Genomic DNA, 22,397 nt, shown 5'->3' on the forward strand with positions numbered 1-22,397 from the left:
GATTCATGGTTGAGTTCTAGGCATCACTGGGTTCTGCGGAATGAATTAGGCATATGCAACTGATCCCTCCTTGAAGCTGGCAGTAGACTGGCATCAGCATGGCTTTGGGGAAGGCTTCTCACTGCTTAGCCAAACCGGAGCCAAATTGCAAACATTCGTTCCAGGGCATGAATCAAGTTCCAGTTAAACAAGTTGCTGGAAGCAATTGCAGATCGATCAGGGGGCTGGGGATGTCTGGGGGGGCGAGGATGGAGAGATGGGGTAGGAAAGGAAGGAGGGAGATCTAAAAACTTTTTTTGAGGTCAAAAACGGAGCACGACACAAAGCTGTAGAAGAAAGTCAGCTGGAGTGCAAAATGCTTGCATGCAAAATAAGCAAGAGTTCATATGTCACATTGCTTTGTATATATATACAAAATATATTGCAGAATATTTTATTTCACTCCCAATAAAATGCAATTAAGGCACCAGTTTGGCTGCTTTTAAGGAGCTAAACAGTGATCAAAATGAAAGTGCTTATTTTTAAGCAGTAAAGGTAAAGGACCCCTGGACAGTTAAGTTCAGTCAAAGGTGACTATGGGGTTGCGGCGTTCATCTCGCTTTCAGACGGGGGGGAGCTGGCATTTGTCCACAGACAGTTTTTCCGGGTCATGCTACCAACATAACTAAACCACTACTGGTGCAACAGAACACCATGACGGAAACCAAGAGCGCATGGAAATGCCATTTACCTTCCTGCCGCAGCGGACCCTATTTATCTAATTGCACTGGCATGCTTTCAAACTGTGAGGTTGGCATGAGGTGGGAGAGAGCAATGGGAGCTCACCAGCAAATATCATTAAAACAACTCTTCATGTATGCAACATTAACCCTGCCCTTGCAGGTACCTGCAGTGCCCAATCAAGTTGTGTATCCACAGCAGTGACCAGAGGAGGAACGACCACTGGGAAGATTGCAGAAAGAAATGAAAAATACCTGTTGCTGCTGCCCCTTCTTACAATCCCCACAGGGGTTGTGCTTGTGCTAGGTAGGTGCTAAAATTAGAATGCTTATATTTAGCTTGCAATAAAACTTTCAAAAGACATTAAGCGGAAACGCCTCTTTCTGTTGCAAAAGATTTCCTCTTGGCCCTGGCATGGTTCCTGAGCCTTTATCGTCACCATATATCATCTATAAATTACCTAATATTATGTGTCATTGCAGAATAAGTTTTAAAAAGTAGATCCCTGCCTGCAGGTAAGCAATGTGACTACAAATCTTCCTGGGACTTTGCCAAGCATTGTGCAATGCAGTTTAATTCATACCATTTACAGTGTTCTTTCTGTAAACAAAACAAGCAGCCATTTTGACCCCCCCACAATGAAACAAATGGTTGAAACTCTCCATTGCCAACCATGAATAGAGTGGTAAATTGTGGGTGGGGTGGTTTAGTTCTGTCCTAACCCCACAGTATAGTAGTATTTCATCTCAGCCTTCCCAAAGCAAGTAATGTTTCAGAGGTTCTGGACTACAACTCCCATCAGTTCTACCCAGCATGGCCAGTGAAGTCCAAAACTTCTGGAAGGCATCAGTTTGAGGAAGGCTGTAGGGAACTTCCAGATGTCCTTTTTATTGAGTATTCATATCTGAACTCATATTGGGGTGATTATAGGCAATCCCACTTTGCATCTGCAGATGTTTTGGGATGGTCATTCTGCTTCATTTGCAATAGGCACACACTCCATAGTTTCCTGCTAAAGCCCTGCAACTTTTTCATAGCACAAATGTTGATGGGAGTGTGTGTTGCCCACTTTTGTCACCCTACAGAGCAAGAATGACCTTCCAGATGGCAATAATAACCGAGTGACATTGGGGAAATGTTGCAGAACTATTAATAGAGTGGAATGGTATGTGGATGGCCCACTATAACCCCCCCACTCATGCATTATTACTGTGTCGATGGCATGTCTCAAGGCAAATCTAAAAAAATGTAGTATAAACACTGACAACTGGGAAAAACTGGCCTATGAGCGCTCCAGTTGGAGAACAGCCTTTACCAAAGGTGTCATGGGCTTTGAAGACACTCGAACTCAGGACACAAGGGAGAAACGTGCTAAGAGGAAGGCACGCTTGGCAAATCCACACTGTGATCAATTCCCGCCCGGAAACCAATGTCCCCACTGTGGAAGGACGTGTGGATCCAGAACTGGCCTCCACAGTCACCTACAGACTCACTGGTACAACCATGTTTATGGAAGACAACCTTACTCGGCTACGAGTGATTGCCAAAGAAGGAGGGGTGGGGTGTCTAGATAATTCACAATATTTCTTATTTATGAGACTTTTATGGAAAACTGAAAGCTGATTAGTTAGGGTGGCCATATTTCAAAAGGAGAAAATCCAAACACAAAAGTGTATGGTTTTTTCTCCCCCCAGAAAGCTACACTCCTGACATGGGCTGCCATACATCCGGATTTTCCTGGACATTTCTAAAATAATTAGAGGGACCATGTGAAAGCAGTGTTGATTATAACACAAACGTCCTGGCAGTAGCAAGGAGATTAATTTAACCAATTACCGTATTTTTCGCTCTATAAGACGCACCAGACCACAAGACGCACCTAGTTTTTGGAGGAGGAAAACAAGAAAAAAAATATTCTGAATCTCAGAAGCCAGAACAGCAAGAGGGATCACCGCGCAGTGAAAGCAGCAATCCCTCTTGCTGTTCTGGCTTCTATGATAGCTGCGCAGCCTGCATTCGCTCCATAAGACGCACACACATTTCCCCTTACTTTTTAGGAGGGAAAAAGTGAGTCTTATAGAGCAAAAAATACGGTAGTTTATTTCATGAAAACTTATACACCGCTTGATTCTAATAAAACCTCAAAGCGGTTTGCAAAGAGATAAAACAATAAAACCAGGAAACAATTACAGTTGTGCTTTAAGATATGCAAGAGTTAAAATACTAGAACAGATTAAAATTACCTCAACTTTCTATTTCACAAATGTGGAGGCTCCTGTCTAGCTGAATGCCCTCCTTCAGTTTGAGTGTCTGAGGGAAAGAACATTCTGAAATAGATGTTGCATGGGACTTGTGATACAGAGCTAACTCTTGTTCCCAAAGAAAAATGGAAATGCAGCATATATATATATAGAGAGAGAGAGAGAGAGAGAGAGGGAGGGAGGGGGAAGGAGAGAAAGAGAATGCTGCAGCCTGCATAAATTATAACTTGAGACCAAGCAAGCAGGTTCACATAGGTCACTAGTTTTTTCTAGTCTGGCATCATATACAGAGCAATTCATTAGTGGACTGAAAGAATTATGAATAGGAAAAAGTCCATTTGTCCCAAAGTCTCTTTTTGGTATTGGTCTTAATTCTTATACATTGGATAGAGATACTAATTTTAAAAAGTAACTGAAAGGGTATTATGCTGGCATTCAGATTATTTCACTTAGGGTTTTTTTTTTTTTAAATGATAAGCCTAAGATTTATGGAATTTTTAAAATAAAAAACCTAATCATCTGCTGATTATTATCTTAATGTCTTTTGGTGGTGGGTGTTTTAAAAATGGAAACATGTCTAATTCGCCAGATACTACATATCAAGCACTTAGTCATCATAGCACATCTGTTTGCTGCTAAATGGACTTTTTCCCCTCTGCCTCAAGAGCTTTGGACAAAACCCTCTTGGTGTCATCAGCAGCACCCGATATGCATTTCTGCAGCATGAAGTAGGTGCGAAGAAGCGAAATCCCTCCGGACAGAAGAAGGCCAAAGATGGGGAAATGCTCCCAGTGTTGATATTCATAAGCCATCACTGAGAGTCCCACCAAGTCTGGTAGCACCCATAAAATGGCAGAGAACATTCCCAGGGACTGCATTGCTGCTTTAAGGGCTGTGCTTGTCTTTCCAACCCGCTGGGCCAGAGCTGCAAGGGATGGATCGTCCAGGCCAAAGTCTAGGAAGCACCGGGAGCGGAACTTACTAAACAGAAATATGGGAAGAAGGAAGGGAACTGGGCTTCCAAGAGCGACCAGCAAAACAAGCCCTTTGGTCCAAATCTTCTCCTCCACAGTGGTTTTCTTTTTCTCTAAGATAGGCAGGCAGATGCTAGGGAAGCGGAGCAGAAAGGCTTGCCTCTTCAGCCTCAAGAGATCGTTCTTCAGCGTTTCCTGCAGGAGGGGGAAGTCAAAGCAGTCGGCTTCCCAGTTGGAGACGATGAAGACTTGTGGGTCCCTCACTCCTTCTCTTACCAAGCACTCTTTGCAGTCCTCCTGGATGTGCAAGAGGACCTTCTTCTCATTGTAGTTAGATGGCTGTTGCCTCTTGGCGGCCGACAGGTCCAGGTCTGCTTTGGTGCGCACAAAGTAGAAGCTCTTGCCCATATCTTGGATTTCATGGACCAGGTCAGAATGGGTGGAGCGGAAGCGCTGGGAGCCAACGATGATGAAGAAATCAAAGTGATTCAAATCGACCTTCTCAAATTTGTCCCCTCCAAAAGTTGGCGTTCCCCTTCCAGGGTGGTCCCAAAGGATCACTTGCGGAAGTGTCGGGTGTGGGTAATCCTTGACTTGCACAGTCGTCATCTGTATGCCAGTCGCAGCGGCACGCGGGTCATTGGCACGAAGACCCAGCATGGCATTGATGAAGGAGGACTTCCCAGAACCGGGCTCTCCTACTACAGCAATGTGGAGTGGAGTGCTGTTGAAAAAGTGCAGTGGTTTTGCCAGCACTTGCGACACAGCGCCTGCCAATTGGCCCTGAGAAATGGCTACCTCAAAGTCTTCCACCATTGTGGATCTTGGTGCGCTGCAGAGAAAAGAAGCAGGAAAATGTTAAGTGACCAGCCTAATTAAAAGCATTCATTAGTGGCATGCCCTCCGTAAAATTTCCAGTGTCGCCAATATTATTATCATTTGCCAAGCAACAAAGCTTTATAGGTAGATGGTATGAATCCCATCACATTCCATAATTCTAAAGTGAGCGCAAGGATAAAGTGCCCAAAGTTCACGGGACGTCAGGAGCTGGAGTTGGTGAGCAATAAAACAGCCGTTGTCAATGACGTTAACTCTTTACTCAAAAAAACCTAAACAGTGCAAGTCAAGTGAACACAGGAACTCTTCCTAGTACCTCTTGCCCCAATGAAGCAGTTGCAAGGACTGAAGTGTTAGAATTCCTGCTCCATGATTGCAGTCATGGGATTGTTGTCTATCACATGACGGTGTATGTTTTGACTCCACAAAGTGGAAAGTGACAGAGAAAGGATGTTTGTGTTACTGTGTTCCGTGAAGTGCGACTATTGTCCTTTGTCCTTTCTCTTTGCTGACTGATTCTAGAGAGAGAGGGAGCCATGTTGCAGTGCTCCATGTGTTTTTATATGTAAATAAAGCAAATTAGCCAAAATGCTCAGTTGCTGAGGTCTGTTACGCAAACTGCGAAGACTCTACGGATCCCTAAGTGTGCTGATGTCTGTTGGCATCGGTCACTGTGATGTTTGGGCTGAAGAAAGCTTTTGACGCTCCTGAAAGATTGACCAGGAGGGAGAGAACATGCCAGTCGGGCACATGTCTCTGCCAGGGTCCTACTCGAGTGTAGGAGAAGCTCCTGCCATGAAGGTCCCCACCTTCCCCCGTTCTCTAAGGGTCCTTCTTCCCCACAACGGGAGAGTTATCAGTCTGAAGGTGCCGAAGAGGGGGGTCTGGTCAAAAAGAAGAAGGGGTTGGGGCAGTTTTATTTAAGTATTTTTAAAGAGTGCACCCTTCCTTTAAACACTGTATGTAAATATTTAAATTCTTCCACTGTTTGTCATTTAAGCCAGAGGTTTTCAACCTTGTTGAGTCCACAGCTCCTTTGACCAAGTACCTTCTTTCTGTGGCACCTCTGTGGGGCTCAGGAGCCCAGCTATATCACCCCTTGCCTGCAGAGCTGGCAGCCTCTCACCCTTTTTCAAACACCCCCCCTTGTTAAGTCTTCCCTCAGCCTCCTCTCCCCTTTCCTTGGGGGTCCTCTGGGCAGCTGCTGATGCAGCCACTGGTCCCTGATCTACTGTCCCTGCCTCCCCACAGGGACCTGGGACTTGTCTGTCTATTCTCAGCAGCAAGGGCTGGTGGTCTGGCTGGCTGGGCTCCTTTGCCCACTTGCCTGCTTACTCTGAGGCCCCGTTTCAGCTCCTGGAAACCAGCACCCCCTGGCCAGCCCCAGAGGCACCATCCACCTGGGGAGCTTGTAGCCAGGGCTGCTGCAACAAAGAGCTGTGGAAACCTTTCAGAGGCAGAGACACCAGAGGGCATCAGAGGAGGGAGTGAATGAAAGAGGGATAGAGGCCAGTGTTGCCCACGGCACCCCTGACCATCATTCAAGGCACCCCAGGGTGCCACGCCACACTGGTTGAAAACCACTGATTTAAGTAATTAATAACCAGATACACCTTATGTGTCTAAATTCTCCACCCACCCACCCCTCCCCCAAGCTGCACATTACAGTGGTTCCTTGGTTTAAAAACATAATCTGTTCCGGAGGTCCAGTTGTAAACCAAAACAGGTTTTAACCCAAGGCGCGCTTTCGCCAATGAGGCCTCCCCCCCCCCAAAATTGTTTTTAATTCAAAAAAGGGACACACACTTCCGGGTTTGACATGGTTGTAACCCAAAACGGTTGTAATCCAAAGCGGTTGCAAACCAAGGTACCACTGTCTCAGCTTTCCAACGAAATGGTTTCTCTTCTCAGATTGGGGGCGGCCTCCCTCCTCCTTTTCCCCAACCTGTGGAAGGACCAGACACAAATTCCTCTCCTCCTGACCCCTCAGCAAATCTTTATTTTATTTCCTCTTCTCTCTCCCCCCTCCGAAGTTTTTTAGGGGTGAGAGACTTTTCCTCACGCTCCTGACTGGAAATCACCTGGGGGCTGCTGAGATTTCTTGTCGGTGTTGCTGGGAGAGGAAAGGGCAGGGGGGGGGGGAGTGCAGATCAGGGTCAGGATTGGAAAGTCGTCCGAAGTTGGGTCCTTTCTTTCTCTCCCCCCTCCCCACCATCTTCCCTTCAGGGAGGGAGCGAGGGAGAGAACGGGATGGGAGCTCTTTTCCTTCTGATCCTGGTATCCAAGGAGAGGGAAGAGCCCGGACACGAGGGGAGGGGTTAATGAATGAGGTCTCTCTCTCTCTCTCTCTCTCTCTCTCTCTCTCTCTCCCCCTCTCCCTCTCCCTCTCCCTCTCCCTCTCCCTCCCTGCTCCAGGTGTGTGTTGGGTATGCGGGCAAAGAGCAACCTGGAAGGGAGGGTTGTGTGCACCAGTGGAGAGATTGGGGATCGCTGGGCGGGGGGGGGGGGGAGGAAGGTGGGCTGTGGGCTTTGTGTGCGTGTGTGTGAGAGAGTGTATAGGATCTCCAACACCTCCGGCTCTGAGACCAGAAAGTTATCATTGTGGGGAAAATCAGTATGATATGGTTTGTAAGCCTCTCTGTGTATTGTTTTACACCTGAATTACATTAAAAAACACCTGTAAACGCACATCAAAATTTCATTTTCTTTGCGGAAACATTTTATTATGAAATAATAAATTAAATATTCTGTGAAGGAATTCATTACAAGGTGAAGTGCATGAGTAATTGAATGGGTGAAGGAGAGACGGGAAAAAGAGCTAATTTGTCCGTGGCCTGGGGGCGCAATCTGGACGGTTCTGCCAGGGGCGCCAGATCACCCAGCTAGGGCTCTGTCTGCTTCCAAAGAGCTTCCCCTCCACTCTGCCAAACCCACAAAAGGCAGCAGGCGAGAGGAGCAGGAGGGCAGCCTCGTAGCAGCTGCAGAGGGGGATGTCGAATGAACACGAGTAGCACCAGCTCTGCTTGCTTCCTGGTGATGGCATGTTATTTATTCCCTTTGCAGCGGCGAAGAAGGGCAGCCTTCTTCAACATCATTAAGAGTAAAAATAAACGATTCTGCCGCCCCCCGCCAAGCAATGAGCTCAGAGTCCCCTTTAACGCAGACACGCTCAGAAAAAAACAAAAAACACGGAAATCATCAGAGCCCCAGGAGAAATGCTCACCTCCTTACCTGCTGCCAGTCCGATTTTTTGCAGTAAAGCTCAGTTCCCTCTTCGGAGGCTTTGCTTGCTGGTCTCTCAGGCTTTTCTCCGTCCAACTCTCTTCCTCGCTCTCGCTTTTATTCCCTCTCCCTCCCGGTCGTCGCACTAAAAAAAGCAAAGAAGAAAGCGAAAGTAGGAGCGAGGACGAGATTGCAACGCATAGCGAGAGCCGAATTCCCCGCTAGAAGGAGCTCCAAGCAGCCTGATTGACAGCCGTGCAGCTGCCTTTCCTGGGAAGGTCCCCAAGGCTCACTCGTGAAACTTGAAGCATCCGAGGTGGTTAATCCTTTACCTCTGCGGTAGTTGCCTCTGTGCCCGTCTCAGCAGCCCCCGCATTTTCTGCACTTAAGCCCCACATGGCCCTGATTTCTTTTTTTTATAAATAATTTTTATTAATTTACAACAAAACAAAACAAACAAAACATACATTATTTTCACATTTCACATTTCGATTTCTTAGTCTTTGATTTTTGGACTTCCTTCAGCTTTTCCGTAAATCTTTCATAGCCATTATTAATTTCCGCATTTCTTTTTTTAACCATTGTCATTAGCTATATTTTTCCCTCACCTTCCTTTTGACAATGTCTCTCATATATTCACAGTGCTCTTTTGAAACTTTCTAGCGTTATTTGGCCATCACTTATGCTCTCCAGATACTTAACAAATTTCCCCCAGTTTTCTGTAAACTTTTGGTCTCTTAAGTATCTAATCTTTCCAGTCATCTTATCCAATTCAGCATAGTCTAACAACTTGGACCTCCAGTCTTCCATTGTCGGTATTTCTTGTTGTTTCCATCTTTGTGCCAGTGACACTCTTGCTGCAGTCACTGCGTATTGGAAAAATTTACTGTCCTTTCTCTTAATTTCCTTTCCCAAGATGCCTAACAAGAAGATCTCTGGTTTCTTTGTAAAAGTATATTTCAAAATCTTCTTCAACTCATTGTATATCATTTCCCAGAAGTCTTTCACTCTCTTACATTCCCACCACATATGGTAAAAGGAACCCTCTTTTTCTTTACATTTCCAACACTTATTACAGGTCTTATACATTTTTGCCAATTTTACCGGTGTAATATACCACCTATAAAACATTTTCATCACATTCTCTTTCAATGCCATGCAAGCAGTAAATTTTAAGTTCTCCTTCCATAGTTTTTCCCACTCTTCCAACTGTATATTGTAACCAAAATCTCTGGCCCAGTGAATCATAACCGACTTTACTTCTTCATCTTTTAAATTCCATTCTAACAGCAAGTTATACATTTTTGACAAAGTTTTAACCTCCTTGTTTACTATTTCTGACTGGAATGTTGAATCTTTATCTGCATAGCCCCATTCTCTTGCATCTTTCCTGAACATTTCATTTACCTGATAATAGTGCAACCAATCATATACATACTTTTTGACTTGTTCATATGGTTTCACTTTCCATTTTCCTCCTTCTTTCACTAACAATTGGCTATATGTTGCCCAATCACCTCTCATATTGATTCTCTTAACACTCATAACCTCTAATGGTGATAGCCAGTGTGGTACTTTAGGTTCCAATAGGTTTTTATACCTATCCCAGACTTCAATTAATGGCCCCCGGAAAATGTGGTCCCCGAAACCTTTATGTACTTTTTTCTTATCTTTCCACAGATACGCGTGCCAACCAAATCTGTTATCATATCCTTCTAAATCTAACAGTTCCTTGTTCTCTAGTTTTATCCATTCTTTCAACCAGCAAAGACATGGCGCCTCATAGTATAACTTCAAATCAGGCAGGGCAAAGCCTCCTCTTTGTCCACATGGCCCTGATTTCAAGGGGTTGATCTAGATGACCCTTGGGTTTCCTTCCAGATCTGCAATTCTATGATCCTAGATCCTAGCGGCGCGAAATGTTTTGGCACCTGCAAAGAAGAAAACAGGACGGGTCCTATAGCCTGTCTCAACTGCTTTGAGGTTTATTGCAATTAAGCAGGACATTAATGCTGTAAAATAAACAGTGTTGTTCCACAATGCTTCCTTTATAGCTTGGATGCTTGCAGCTCATGATCTCGTTGGTGCAACAGCAGCAACATCTGTAGCATGATGTATTTATTGCTTTAAAAACCTCTTCCAACAAAGCTTTATGTATAGAATGAGTCAGTGCCCATCATACTTTCTAACCCCTATTAACCAGGGCCAGTGAGAACAATCATGCAGGCAGGATAAAATCTGCCACTCACTCCTGATATTTGGGTAGATCTTCTGCAATTCAGAGCAGGGCTTTGAGTGTGACTTCCCCTGTTCTGTGGAACAGCATTCCTGCAGAGATACAACAGGAACCTGCTACCGGCACTTTCTGGAAACAACTGAAGATGTTTTCATTCTGACAAGTTTTTCCAGGTGGATGAATAGGTTGCTGCCATGAGTGTCTATTTAGCATTGTTTGAAAGCATATTTACTCTTTCCCCTGTGTTGTTTTAAATGCTTTTCAGCTGTGTTCATTGCATTTTGTACACTGCTTTTTGAGGATGATAATAATAACAATTATAATCATAATAAATAGAAGTCCTGATGAATTTTCCTGAGAACTTTTTAAAAAAGGAAATAGCCAACAGATGCGGGGAGCTGAACTTAAATATTGGAAAAATGAGAAACTGAGAGAAACTGAAAATAATAAATTTGCCCACTTCTTTCAGGAGATTTCCCCCTACGCTGAAGGAAATACTTGCTGACATTCCCCCTTCTACACAAATATTAAAGGGGCAGGAGTCCCTGTCCTCTTTTTCAACTCATCTCCCCCACATCTCCTCTAAAATCTGCTCTGGAAAGTTGCTCCCAGCTGGGAAGGTGTGCAAGTCATTCGCTTGGGTGAGGAGAAAACATGATGCAGACAGTGATGTTGAAGCTGGAAGCTCCTCATATCCTTTAGAAGAAGGATGTTGACAAGCTGGAACTGGTACAGAGGAGGGCGACCAATCAAAGCTCTGGAAACCAAGCCTTATGGAGAACCGTTGAAGGAGCTGGGTAAGTTTAGCCTGGAAAAGAGGAGATTGAGAGGAGATACGATAGCCATCTTCGAATATCTCAAGGGTTGTCACATGGAAGAGGGAGTAAGCTTGTTTTCTTCTGCTCCGGAGGGTAAGGCCTGTACCAATGGCTTCAAATTACAAGACTGAACATGAGAAATAGTTTATTTTTTGGAAAAGTTCTAATATTCTGCAGGCTGCAGAGCAGCTATAGAGCCTGCATGACAAGCTGGCTTTGCAAACCAGGCAGGCAGGAAGGACACCAGACTCCTCAGAGTGATCCTAGACTGACAGCAAAGCCTGTGTCTTACCTGACCCTCTCAGCCTTAGGAGACATAATACAGGGGGGCACTGGGCACTGCTTCCTTCAAGAGTTTCTATGGCCCCCAGCTTGTCCTCCAGCTTCCTGCAGCCTTGGGAGCTGGAGCTCTTCACCACCCCCACCCTCCGACTCCCTCTCCTTGCAGACTGGACAGGCAGGTAGCAGCTGCATCTGCAAAGCCAACTGAGAAGTGTCTGCAGGGGGAATTTCTTGCCCCACGCTCTGAGTGCCAGCAGTGGCTATTTTAATCTGAGATCTTTTGACACACTGTACTGCGAAAAGAGTTCAGAAACCCAATCAGGACCCAGCCCAGTTCAAGAATTGATTTACAAGGAGGAGGAGGACCTACAGCGACCCCACTAACTTTCGTTTTCTCAGAAATCACCTGTTTGAGCAGAGCTGTGTGCTGGGCAGGGGAGGGGGAGAGGAAAACTTGGAAACAGGATCTAATTTCTGCTCCAAGATATTCAAAACCCAAAGGTACTTTCCCATTTCAAGGTTATGCAGGGTATACAGTTGCAAATCATCACCAGCAGAGCATTTAGTAACAAATACATGCCTGCACCAGTTAATTAGGCTTTTGTTGGAGATAAGCTCAATGGTCCTTGGTGATTTAAAAGATTTCAAGATTGGATCCAAAAGCTGACAGAATATGCTGAATTAGATAGTTTATCAGAAAAAATAAAGAATAAATCAAAACAGGAATTTGTTTCTAAATGGGAGGTTTTCAAAGAATATTTGAAAAATAAATATAGTAGTTTAAATTCTGTTGCAGCATTCGAGGAACTTCAGTAATAGTTGTAAGGTAGATATAAGAAATTAGATTTAACGAGAATAAGTTTAATTATAAGAAAAAATGTGTATTGGCAATAAGTAATATGAATTTGAAGTATGAAATGGACGGGAGGTCGGGTCTTTAGTGTTAAGACCAATAGATGTTTTATTGTCTGCTAAGAATATTATGTCTCTATGGTTATTTTTGTAATTTGTGTATAATTTGGTATTTGTGTTCTTTGTTTGTTTGTTTGTCTTTCTTGTTGTATAAATAAAAAAGGGAAGAGTAAAAAAATAAAAAATAAAAAAATAAAAGTGTGTAGGGGTTTTGAGTCTCTATTCGGGGTCTCCCGTCAGAAGTTTGTACCATACTTTTTCGTGTATAAGACTAGGGTTTTTTTTTTACCTTAAAATAATGTTTAAAAATTGGGTTCGTCTTATACACAGATAGTGCACTGTACAAATTTCTTAATTTGTAGTCCCCCCAAATAGGGGGCGTCTTATACATGGGGGCGTGTTATACATGGAAAAATGCAGTATGTCATTCCTAGACCAAAATTGGTGATACATGGTCATCACTGCTGATCTTCAGTGCACAGCTACAACAAGGCAAGTCTGTCTGTGAGTTTATGCACATTCCCAGCCTATGGACCCTGACAATGAAAACTGACAGGTCTGAGCAGCACTACATGTGAACCAATATAACATGCTTATGAAGCTTTTCCATTCTCAGAATTTTCTGCAATGCAAATGGGTCACGTGACAAAGGATGCCCAGGAGTTCCTCAGCAGACAAATTGGTGTTGAAAGGGCTCCCTTTTAAGCACATGCTAATGCAATACGTTCACATATAAACCCCCCCCCCCCCAATCTATTTTGATGCAAGTGAGGTCTATGCAGAGACAGGGTTGGAAGAAAGAACTTGACACACTTCAGATATGAGGCAGAACCTTGTTGTCACTGCATTCTTACACTGTCTCCCAGCTCCATCTGGTACGCAGGCTGCCTGCCCGTGGACTGTCTTGCCAGAGTGGTGCATGCTCTAGTTATCTCCCACTTGGACTACTGCAATGCGCTCTACGTGGGGCTACCTTTGAAGGTGACCCGGAAACTACAATTAATCCAGAATGCTGCAGCTAGACTGCTGACTGGGAGTGGCTGCTGAGACAATATAACACCGGTCCTGAAAGACCTACACTGGCTCCCAGTACGTTTCCGAGCACAATTCAAAGTGTTGGTGCTGACCTTTAAAGCCCTAAATAGCCTCTGCTCAGTATACCCGCAGGAGCCTCTCCACTGAGGTCCAGCTCCGAGGGCCTTCTGACCGTTCCCTCACTGCGAGAAGTGAAGCTACAGGGAACCAGGCAGAGGGCCTTCTCGGTAGTGGCGCCCGCCCTGTGGAATGCCTTCCCATGAGGTGTCAAGAAAATAAACAAGTATCTGACTTTTAGAAGACTTCTGAAGGCAGCCCTGTTTAGGGAAGATTTTAATGTCTAATGCTTTGCAATTTTTTATGTGCTGTAAGCCTCCCAGAGCCAGATGGGTGGAGTATAAATAATAAATAATAATAATTATTATTGGCATTATTATTGCATCTGATGTATTGCAGATGCAGGTCTGGTTGTGCAGCCATGGACATCACATGCCTTGATCAGCCAAATTTTCCTCATAGCACTGCTCTGCTCCCCCAGCTTGCCATTTACACCCCAGCCTTTGGATTTTATCCCACATTACTCATGCTCAGAGCACACCAGCTGAAATGAATGTACCTGATTAAGTAGAAGGTTAAAAAATAATAATGAAAATTTCTACGGTCCTTTGCAAATATTCTACACTGCAGTAGCAGGAAGGCCAGGCTCCGGGTAGCCCTCTTTCATCACTGCCACGCTGCTTAAGTGCCGACAACTCAGGTGCTGCTGAGACTGGCACAGAGGCAACAACAGTAAAGGATTACTTCCATGGGGTGCTTCCACAGATGATCCTTTGGGACTTTCCAGAAAAGGCAGCATCCCCGCTGGCAAACGGGCTGCTTGGACTCTGGCCAGGAATGAGGCTTCGGCTATTTGTTGCGATCTTATCTCATCCTCGCTGGCTACCTTCGCTTTCTTTTTTGCTTTTAGTAGTGTGACAATCAGGAGGAAGAGGGTATATAAAAGGGAAAGAGAGGGAGAGAGCAGGACGGAGAAAAGCGCGAGAAACCTCGAAGCAAAACCTCCGAGAAGAGGACTGAGCTTGTCTGCAAAAAATCGGTCCGGCAGCAGGTAAGGAGTTGAACTTTTCTCCGGGTCTAGAATGATTTCCGTTTCTTTTTCAGCTTGTTTGCGTTAAAGGAGACTCTGAGCTTCTTGCTTGGTGGGGGCGGCAGCCGCGGCAGAAACAATTGTTGTTGCTGGTTGGTTGGGTTTTTTTTCCTTTTTTCCTTTTTATTGTTATTATGTTAATTATACTATAGCTATTGTGATATTATATTATATTATCATATCGTATTATATCCAGAGGTTTTTTCCTAAAAAATGTTTAGGGGTACTCTCATTTGACTATTCAAAGCCACCATTTTATAGTTCAAATCAGGGAAAATAAATACAGTAAATGGTCAGAAGTGCAAAGAACATGCATTACCTCATATTACACAGCTGACAGCTCACAGTAACTTCCACATTGGCATGAGGTTGTCTGCACTAACATCTTCCTGATTCCCTTCTGGGAAAGGAAATGAAGTTGCCATCGGAGGTGGTAACAACAAACTGTTTAGGGGTAGGTGTACCCCTGCGTCCCACCCCCAGAAAAAAAGGACTGATCATATCGTATTGTAAACAATAATATTATTATCAACAATGATGTTCTAGAAGGCTGCCCTTCTTTCCCTCGGCAAAGGGAATAAATAACATGCCACAAGTAGCTAGTGCTACTTTTAGAGTTTTAAGTAACTGCCCTGAAGCCAATGCGACCGGTCTCCCTTTCGCGTGTTAATTCAATATATCCCGCTGCAAAGCCCCCCCCCCCGGGTATTTTTCCTGAAAGAAAGTAGCAGGAACGCACCTGCGCCCCAGCACTTGCTGACGTGCAAAAATGGCATCTGTGAGCTACTTCTGATTAGATAAACTGCATGGCAAGGGTTCGAGGCAGGGCAGAAGATGCTGAAGGTTCTCTCGGTTCTGGGTAGGGGCTGCCTGATGAGCCTGGAGAGCTCAGTGGGTTAGACCATGGTGCTGATAACTCTAAGATTGCAGATACCTGTATGGACCAGCTGCATATTCCTGTATTACAGGGGTTGGACTAGATGATCCCCAGGGTCCCTTCCAACTCTACAGTGCTATGTTTCTATGACTTTCCCAAGACACCCTTTTGGGGCTTTCTGTATCCTTCCATGACTGTGGTACGAAATATGAAACTTCCCTTCTCCATGCACCTTAGTCCTGCTGCAAAATCGCCTCCCCATATCAATTCAAACAGACAGACAGACAGACAGACAAACAAAACCCCACTGATTTATTTATTCATTATATTTATATAGCTTTCGGGACAAGATAATGTTGCTGATAATAGGTTGTCTTCAACTAACATTTACTCAGAGTAAATCTACTGAAATTAATGAACCTTAGGCATGGTTATTAATTTCAGTGAGTCTACGCTGAGTAAAACTTAGTTGACAAGAACCCAATGTGGATATTTTCCCCAGTACTGCACTTTAAGAATATTTCTGGGCTCTTTCTGCATCACTTATTTCGACCCTCTGACTCCTCCCCCCCCCCCGTGACGTTTCTAAAATTATTCTTTTTATTGGTGACTTTTGTAAAAGTGGCAGGGCCAGACTTGGCTAGAATATACTAGGGATATGCACAGTGCATTGGCTTATTTATTTATGAAGTATATTATCCAAAGTTTTAGCCAAAATCTTCCGTGGAGTGTGAATGCTTCCTTTAGATACATCTCTTGTGGGATGAACAAATTAAGTTCAAAAAAGATCCACACCTCACACAAATATGTTTTAAGAGTTTTGTGTGAATGCATGCACATATAGATTTCTGAGAGATCGGCAACAGGCACAATTCTTCCCTTTTTTTGAAATACTACCAACTGCTGCTCATACAACCAGGAGGGAGAGGGCATAAAAGAAAGGAAGGAAGAGAGTTGGAAGGTGAAAAGTGTTAAGAGACCTGGAAGGGGAGGGAAAGTTTTAAACTCTCTAGCAATCTTACATTTTCTTCGCCCGCATCTTCACTTTAGTATTTGCTTTTAGTAGTGCAAAGAACAGAAGACAGAGGGAATAAAAGAGAGAAAGGAAGAGAGTTTGAAGGAGAAAAGTGTTAAGAAACCTGGAAGCGAAACCTCCGAGGAGGGGACTGAGCTTTGCTTCAAGAAATCGGACAGGCAGCAGGTGAGGAGCCGAATTTTCTCTTGGAACTATGATGATTTCCATTTCTTTTTGAGCTTGATTGCATTAAAGGAGACTCTCAGCTCCTTGCTGGGCGGGGGGGATGGCAGAATTCTTTATTATTACTATTTTTAGTGTTGGAGAAGGCTGCCCTTCTACAAAGGGAATAAATAACATGCCATCACTGCTGAGCTAGTGCTACTATAAGAACTTTAAGTAACTGCTCTGAAGCCAACGCGGGTCTCCCTCTCAAAAGATGCTGCGTGTCAATTTGACACATCCCTCTGCAGCTGCTATGAGGCTGCCCTCCTCCTCCTCCTCCTCCTCCTCCTCCTCCTGGCACCTGTCTCTTTTCCTTTCCTTTGGGTTGGCACAATGGAGAGAGAAGATCTTTGGAAGCTGTCACACCACATAGTTGCTGTCCCGTCCTTCATCTTTCTCTGTTCCTCTTCCCTGCTTACTAAAAAGATTTGCAAATATCCTCAGGGACCAGCAGGACTTCCTTTTCCCTGGACTCAACTCTGTCATATATATTTTGGTGCCCAAAGTCTGTTTGTTTGCTTTTTAGAGTGCACTTGGACAAAAATGTGTAGTTGGGAGCAGTGGTGTACCATGGGTTGGCGCCACCCACAGAGAGGAGTCCTGGGCCAGGCTGCACTGAGCTCAGCCCTTCCATGCCTGCTCCACCTGTCTCTGCCCCCCCACACACCTGCCCCATCCACTGTCACTCTCTACTTCACCTGTCCCCCCCCCCCTGGTCCCCTGCGTTACCTGCATCTGGGTGTGTTATGTACTAAGCTTGGGTCCTAAAACAATAGGCAAGTAGGATTCTAGAATGCAACAACTGATTGGCCTGCAGGAAAAGACCAATCAGGCTCCAGGAGGTAAGCAGAATCAGCCAATCAGATGGGACTCATTGTGTAAATAATGTATATAAGAAGCATGAGATTTGGGGGGGCAATTCAATCACTGTTTTACAAGCTGCAATAAAGAGCATGAAATCACTACAGGACTCTGAGTATATTTCAGGTTGTGCCCCCTAAAAACTTGTGCCCGAGACAACCACCCCGCTGACCCCCCCCCCACGTTACATCACTGAGTGGATTTACCCTATGCTTCCTGTTATGGGATGCATATCAGCCTAACTGAGAAAGACAAAGTTGGTTCAACAGCCTTCTGAGGTCTGCCCATCTCAATGTTTTTCACTGTGGTTGCCATGGGACTTGGACAATTGCTTTGTTTTTCAGTAAAACTCTGAACTAGTTCTTCTGCCACAAAGTCCAGAGAGAACAGGAGAGTGTGAGCAGCTGAAGTGAGAAGATAAACTATCCTATCATCAAACAACTGTTTGACAAGGATCTTGAGGAGCAAGTAAGTCTTATCAGAGGTCCTTCAAAGTCTTTCCCTCCCAGCCTGCTTTCCCTTTGCTCAGCTGGCAGCCTTGTGATCCTAATGATGTTTGATCTTCTGCTGCTCTTGAGCTTTCCCCTAAGGTTTATAGCAGCATTGGGAAGCAAATGGCATGCTTCTGCAGCAGAGTTAGAAAACCTCCCTCTCTGTCTGCCAAGCAGTGGCAAGAGCCCATGGGGTCTGTGGTCCTTTGCAGAATTGAGACACAGCAGAGACTTTAAGAAATTCACCTATTTACCCTATTTTCAGTCTGCACGGAGGGAGTCCAGATCTTACAGCATGCTCTTTTCAAGAGGGAATTGTCCCCCCACAGTAGTGCAGCCCCAGGGCATTTCTCCCAGTCAGCCTGCAGCCATCCTGCCCAAGATGGATCCCAGTCTTTCTTCCTCCTTCTTCCTCCCAGCAAATCTTGCTCAAAACTCTTCATTTCCTTCCGCCTCAAACAAACACCCCATCACCTGTGTAGGGAGAGACTTCAAGAGTCCAACACTTGCCTTGGAATCTTCCAGTGGAAAGCCGCTGGAAACTGTGGTGTCTTTTTGATCTATGGTGCTGTGTTTGCACACCCACCCACCACCTCAGCACAAGATGGAAGGGCTCACAACATTAACACTCCAACACATGTTAATTCCCCAATACCCACAATATCAAAATTCAAACATTTTTTGCTGAGCATAAAATATTTATATTTGAGCTAAGCCTTTCTGAGCTCTCGCTTTTTCTTCTAGGATGGATTCATATGCAAAAGAACTTTCATTGTTCTCTGAGAGTATCCAGGCTATATTGAAAAATATAGACCCCGATATATCTTTCAATAAAACAATCAAGATATATGAGGAGTTTATGGAGGCTTTCAGTGATGGTGGAATGAAGGAAGCAGCTTTTGAGGTAAAAGAGGAGCTGGAGGAGTTGGAAAACACTGAGCTTCACATTGCCATCACTGGAGAGACGGGCTCTGGGAAATCATCCCTCATCAATGCTCTCCGAGGCCTGAAGGCAGAAGATGATGGTGCCGCCCCTGTAGGAGTGACAGAAACCACACGGAATCCAAATGTTTATACCCATTCTAACTATCCCAAAGTGAAATTCTGGGACCTGCCAGGAATTGGATCCCCAGATTTTTCACCACAGAGTTACCTTAAGAAGGTGGATTTCCAACGCTATGACTTCTTTATCATTCTTGGCTCAGAGAGATTCCGATCCAACCACATTGACCTAGCTCAGGCGATCCAGAAGATGGAGAAGAAGTGTTATTTTGTGCGCTCCAAAGTAGATTCAGATCTATACAACAATGAAAGGTCTTATCCAAATACCTTCAATGCAGAGGAGGTCCTTGAAAAGATGAGGAATGAATTCAAGCAGCAGCTTAAGAAGTGCTTCGGGAACACCATCCCTCAAGTCTTTTTGATCTCCTCCTTTGACCTTGACAAGTATGACTTCCCCCGACTGGTGGAGACCTTGGAGAAAGATCTGCCCAGCCTGAAGAGACTTGCATTCCTGCTCAGCCTTCCCATGTTTTCCCCTGAAGTCAGGGAAAAGAAGAAATCTGCTCTGAAGAGCCACCTGTGGAAAATATCCCTGGTGTCTGCTGGCATCAATGCTATTCCCATTCCACAGCTTCCTCTGGCTTGTGATGCTGCCTTCTTGCTTGGGTCCATGGTTGCCTTCTACAAGAGATTTGAGCTGGATGATGGCTCCTTAGCTAGGCGGGCCAGATTGGCCAGGAAGCCTGTTGAAGAACTGAAGGCCGTGATGAAGTCTCCTCAGGAGAAAGAAATTACCATCGATCTGGTTATAAAGAAAATAACCGATTATGCAAAAGAATTATTCCCGCCTTCCCTAGTTAGAAGCTTGGTAGTAGCAGCGGTGTCTTTTGCCACCACTTATTGGATGCTGTCGAGCTTCCTGGATAATCTAGCTGAGGATGCTGAAAGGGTTCAAAAGAAAGCCCTGGAACCCATAGCACTAGGCAGAGCACCTTTCCCAAGACCAAAAGAGTGTGAGGACCGCCTCTCTCCATATGAACCTTCCTCGACTCAGAGACCCTCTTCCGAGGCCCTCCTTCATGTGGCTCCTACACAAGAGATGCCGGAAGAGTGTGAGGACAGCCTCTCTCCGTATGAACCTTCCTCGACTCAGAGACCCTCTTCCGAGACCCTCCTTCATGTGGCTCCTGCACAAGAGATGCCGGAAGAGTGTGAGGACAGCCTCTCTCCGTATGAACCTTCCTCGACTCAGAGACCCTCTTCCGAGACCCTCCTTCATGTGGCTCCTACACAAGAGATGCCGGAAGAGTGTGAGGACAGCCTCTCTCCGTATGAACCTTCCTCGACTCAGAGACCCTCTTCCGAGACCCTCCTTCATGTGGCTCCTACACAAGAGATGCCGGAAGAGTGTGAGGACAGCCTCTCTCCGTATGAACCTTCCTCGACTCAGAGACCCTCTTCCGAGACCCTCCTTCATGTGGCTCCTACACAAGAGATGCCGGAAGAGTGTGAGGACAGCCTCTCTCCGTATGAACCTTCCTCAACTCAGAGACCCTCTTCCGAGACCCTCCTTCATGTGGCTCCTACACAAGAGATGCCGGAAGAGTGTGAGGACAGCCTCTCTCCGTATGAACCTTCCTCGACTCAGAGACCCTCTTCCGAGGCCCTCCTTCATGTGGCTCCTACACAAGAGATCCGGAGGGTGGCAACACAAGAACGGACTTTCTCTTCCTTTGGCAGATTGACATCCGATGTCCTTTTAAATGTGTTGTGGGGGTGGGGGATAACTGGCTTATTTTTGTTCTTGTTTTTATTACGTATTTTGTGTCTTTTATTTTGTATTTTTATGTCTTTTATCCTTGCTGATTCAAGGCAGTTATGATTTAGTTAAGATTTAGTCAAGCTTTCTCATCCTTATTTTAGATTTGCAATGTTAACATATTATAATGTTTTTATGTTATTAACCTCATTTAACTTATTTTCTGCGGTGCTCAATTAAGTTCATCCTTGAAGAATGGGACGTCCCTATTTTTACTGGAGAAATTTGGAGGGTATGCAAAGGGTCTCATGGCATCTTAAAAGAGGAGAGTGGCTAGTGGGGATCCTCAAGGGCAATGGTTAGGGATAGCCACCACCACTCTGATGATAATAATAATAATAATAATAATAATAATAATTTATTATGTGTACCCCACCCATCTGGCTGTGCCTCCCCAGCCACTCTTGGCGGCTTCCATAGAAACAAAAAATACACTAAAATGTTACACATTAAAAACTTCCCTGAACAGGGCTGCCTTAAGATGTCCTCTGAATGTCAGGTAGTTGCTTATCGCTTTGACATCTGATGGGAGGGCATTCCACAGGACGGGTGCCACTGCTGAGAAGGCCCTCTGCCTGGTTCCCTGTAGCTTTGCTTCTTGCAATGAGGGAACCGCCAGAAGGCCCTCTGCGCTGAACCTCATTGTCCGGGCAGAATGATGGGGGAGGAGATGCTCCTTCACCACTGAGCTTCCCCCAATACGCACATCCTCAGCACCTGTAACCTGAGGCAGCTGCTTCACACTGGCTAATAATAGAGCTGGCCCTGTTGGACTAGGCCAAGAAAATGGCAACACCCTGTGAGAGAACTCAAGCAGCCAGTCCTTCAAATTTCCTCATGTTGGGGGTAGCGCTAACATTGATCTATGGGCCTGATCTATCCAGACCGCAATGAATTTGTGTGAAGGCCAGGGCTGAAGAGTTAAGGGAACAATCCATACTATGAATGCCACATGAAATGCCATTCCCTCACTGAAACAGGTTGCATCATTTTGACCCCCCACAATGAAACAAATGGTTGAAACTCCCCATTGTCAACCACAAATAGAGTGGTAAATTGTGGGAGGGGTGGTTTAGTTCTGTCCTAATCCCACGGTATAGTGGTATTTCACCTCAGCCTTCCCAAAGCAAGTAATGTTTCAGAGGTTTTGGACTACAATTCCCATCAGGTCTAGCCAGCATGGCCAATGAAGTCCAAAACATCTGGAAGGCATCAGTTTGAGGAAGGCTTCCAGATGTCCTTTTTATTGAGCATTCATATCTGAACTCATATTGGGGTGATTATACATGATCCCACTTTCAATACCCTTTGCATCTGCAAATGTTTTGGGATGGTCATTCAGCTTCATTTGCAGTAGGCATGTGTCCATAGTTTTCTGCTAAAGCCCTGCAACTTTTTCGTAGCACAAATGTTGATGGGTGTGTGTGTTGCCCACTTTTGTCACACTACAGAGCAAGAGTGACCTTCCAGATGGCAATAATTACCGAGTGACATTGGGAAAGTGTTGCAGAACTATTAATAGAGTGGAATGGTATCTGGATGGCCCACTGTAACCCCCCCCCCCACTCATGCATTATTATCGTGTTGATGACATGTTGTATCAAGGCAAATCTAAAAAAATGTAGTATAAACACTGACAACTGGGAAACACTGGCCTGTGAAC

The 22,397-nt window shown here is 45.0% G+C and overlaps 3 protein-coding genes across 5 annotated transcripts in view; 1 reads left to right on the top strand and 2 right to left on the bottom strand.

Annotated features, from left to right (window-relative positions):
• Positions 1–22,397, bottom strand: part of LOC310684428 (interferon-inducible GTPase 5-like) — a 95,575-nt gene that overhangs the window by 20,590 nt on the left and 52,588 nt on the right. The gene's annotated exons all lie outside the window — the stretch shown is intronic.
• LOC310684400 (interferon-inducible GTPase 5-like) overlaps positions 2,815–22,397 on the bottom strand; it is a 62,627-nt gene continuing 43,044 nt past the window's right edge. Inside the window, 3 exon segments of the mRNA XM_083455511.1 lie at positions 2,815–4,787; positions 8,016–8,046; positions 8,049–8,159. Of these exon segments, the coding sequence (XP_083311637.1) occupies positions 3,617–4,787; positions 8,016–8,046; positions 8,049–8,159 (1,313 nt within the window). The 3' untranslated portion in view covers positions 2,815–3,616.
• LOC310684286 (interferon-inducible GTPase 5-like) overlaps positions 14,140–22,397 on the top strand; it is a 41,318-nt gene continuing 33,060 nt past the window's right edge. Inside the window, exons 1-4 of one of the 2 annotated variants that reach the window (XM_083455170.1) lie at positions 14,140–14,405; positions 16,388–16,522; positions 17,767–17,890; positions 18,658–20,814. In XM_083455170.1, the coding sequence (XP_083311296.1) occupies positions 18,659–20,797 (2,139 nt within the window). In that variant the 5' untranslated portion in view covers positions 14,140–14,405; positions 16,388–16,522; positions 17,767–17,890; position 18,658 and the 3' untranslated portion in view covers positions 20,798–20,814. Of the gene's footprint in view, positions 14,406–16,387; positions 16,523–17,766; positions 17,907–18,657; positions 20,815–22,397 lie in introns of those variants that run through there. The other variant, XR_014514729.1, reaches the window with a different exon arrangement.

Source organism: Podarcis tiliguerta (assembly GCF_965153285.1).
Source record: "Podarcis tiliguerta genome assembly, chromosome: 8".
Taxonomy (NCBI): Eukaryota; Metazoa; Chordata; class Lepidosauria; order Squamata; family Lacertidae; genus Podarcis; species Podarcis tiliguerta.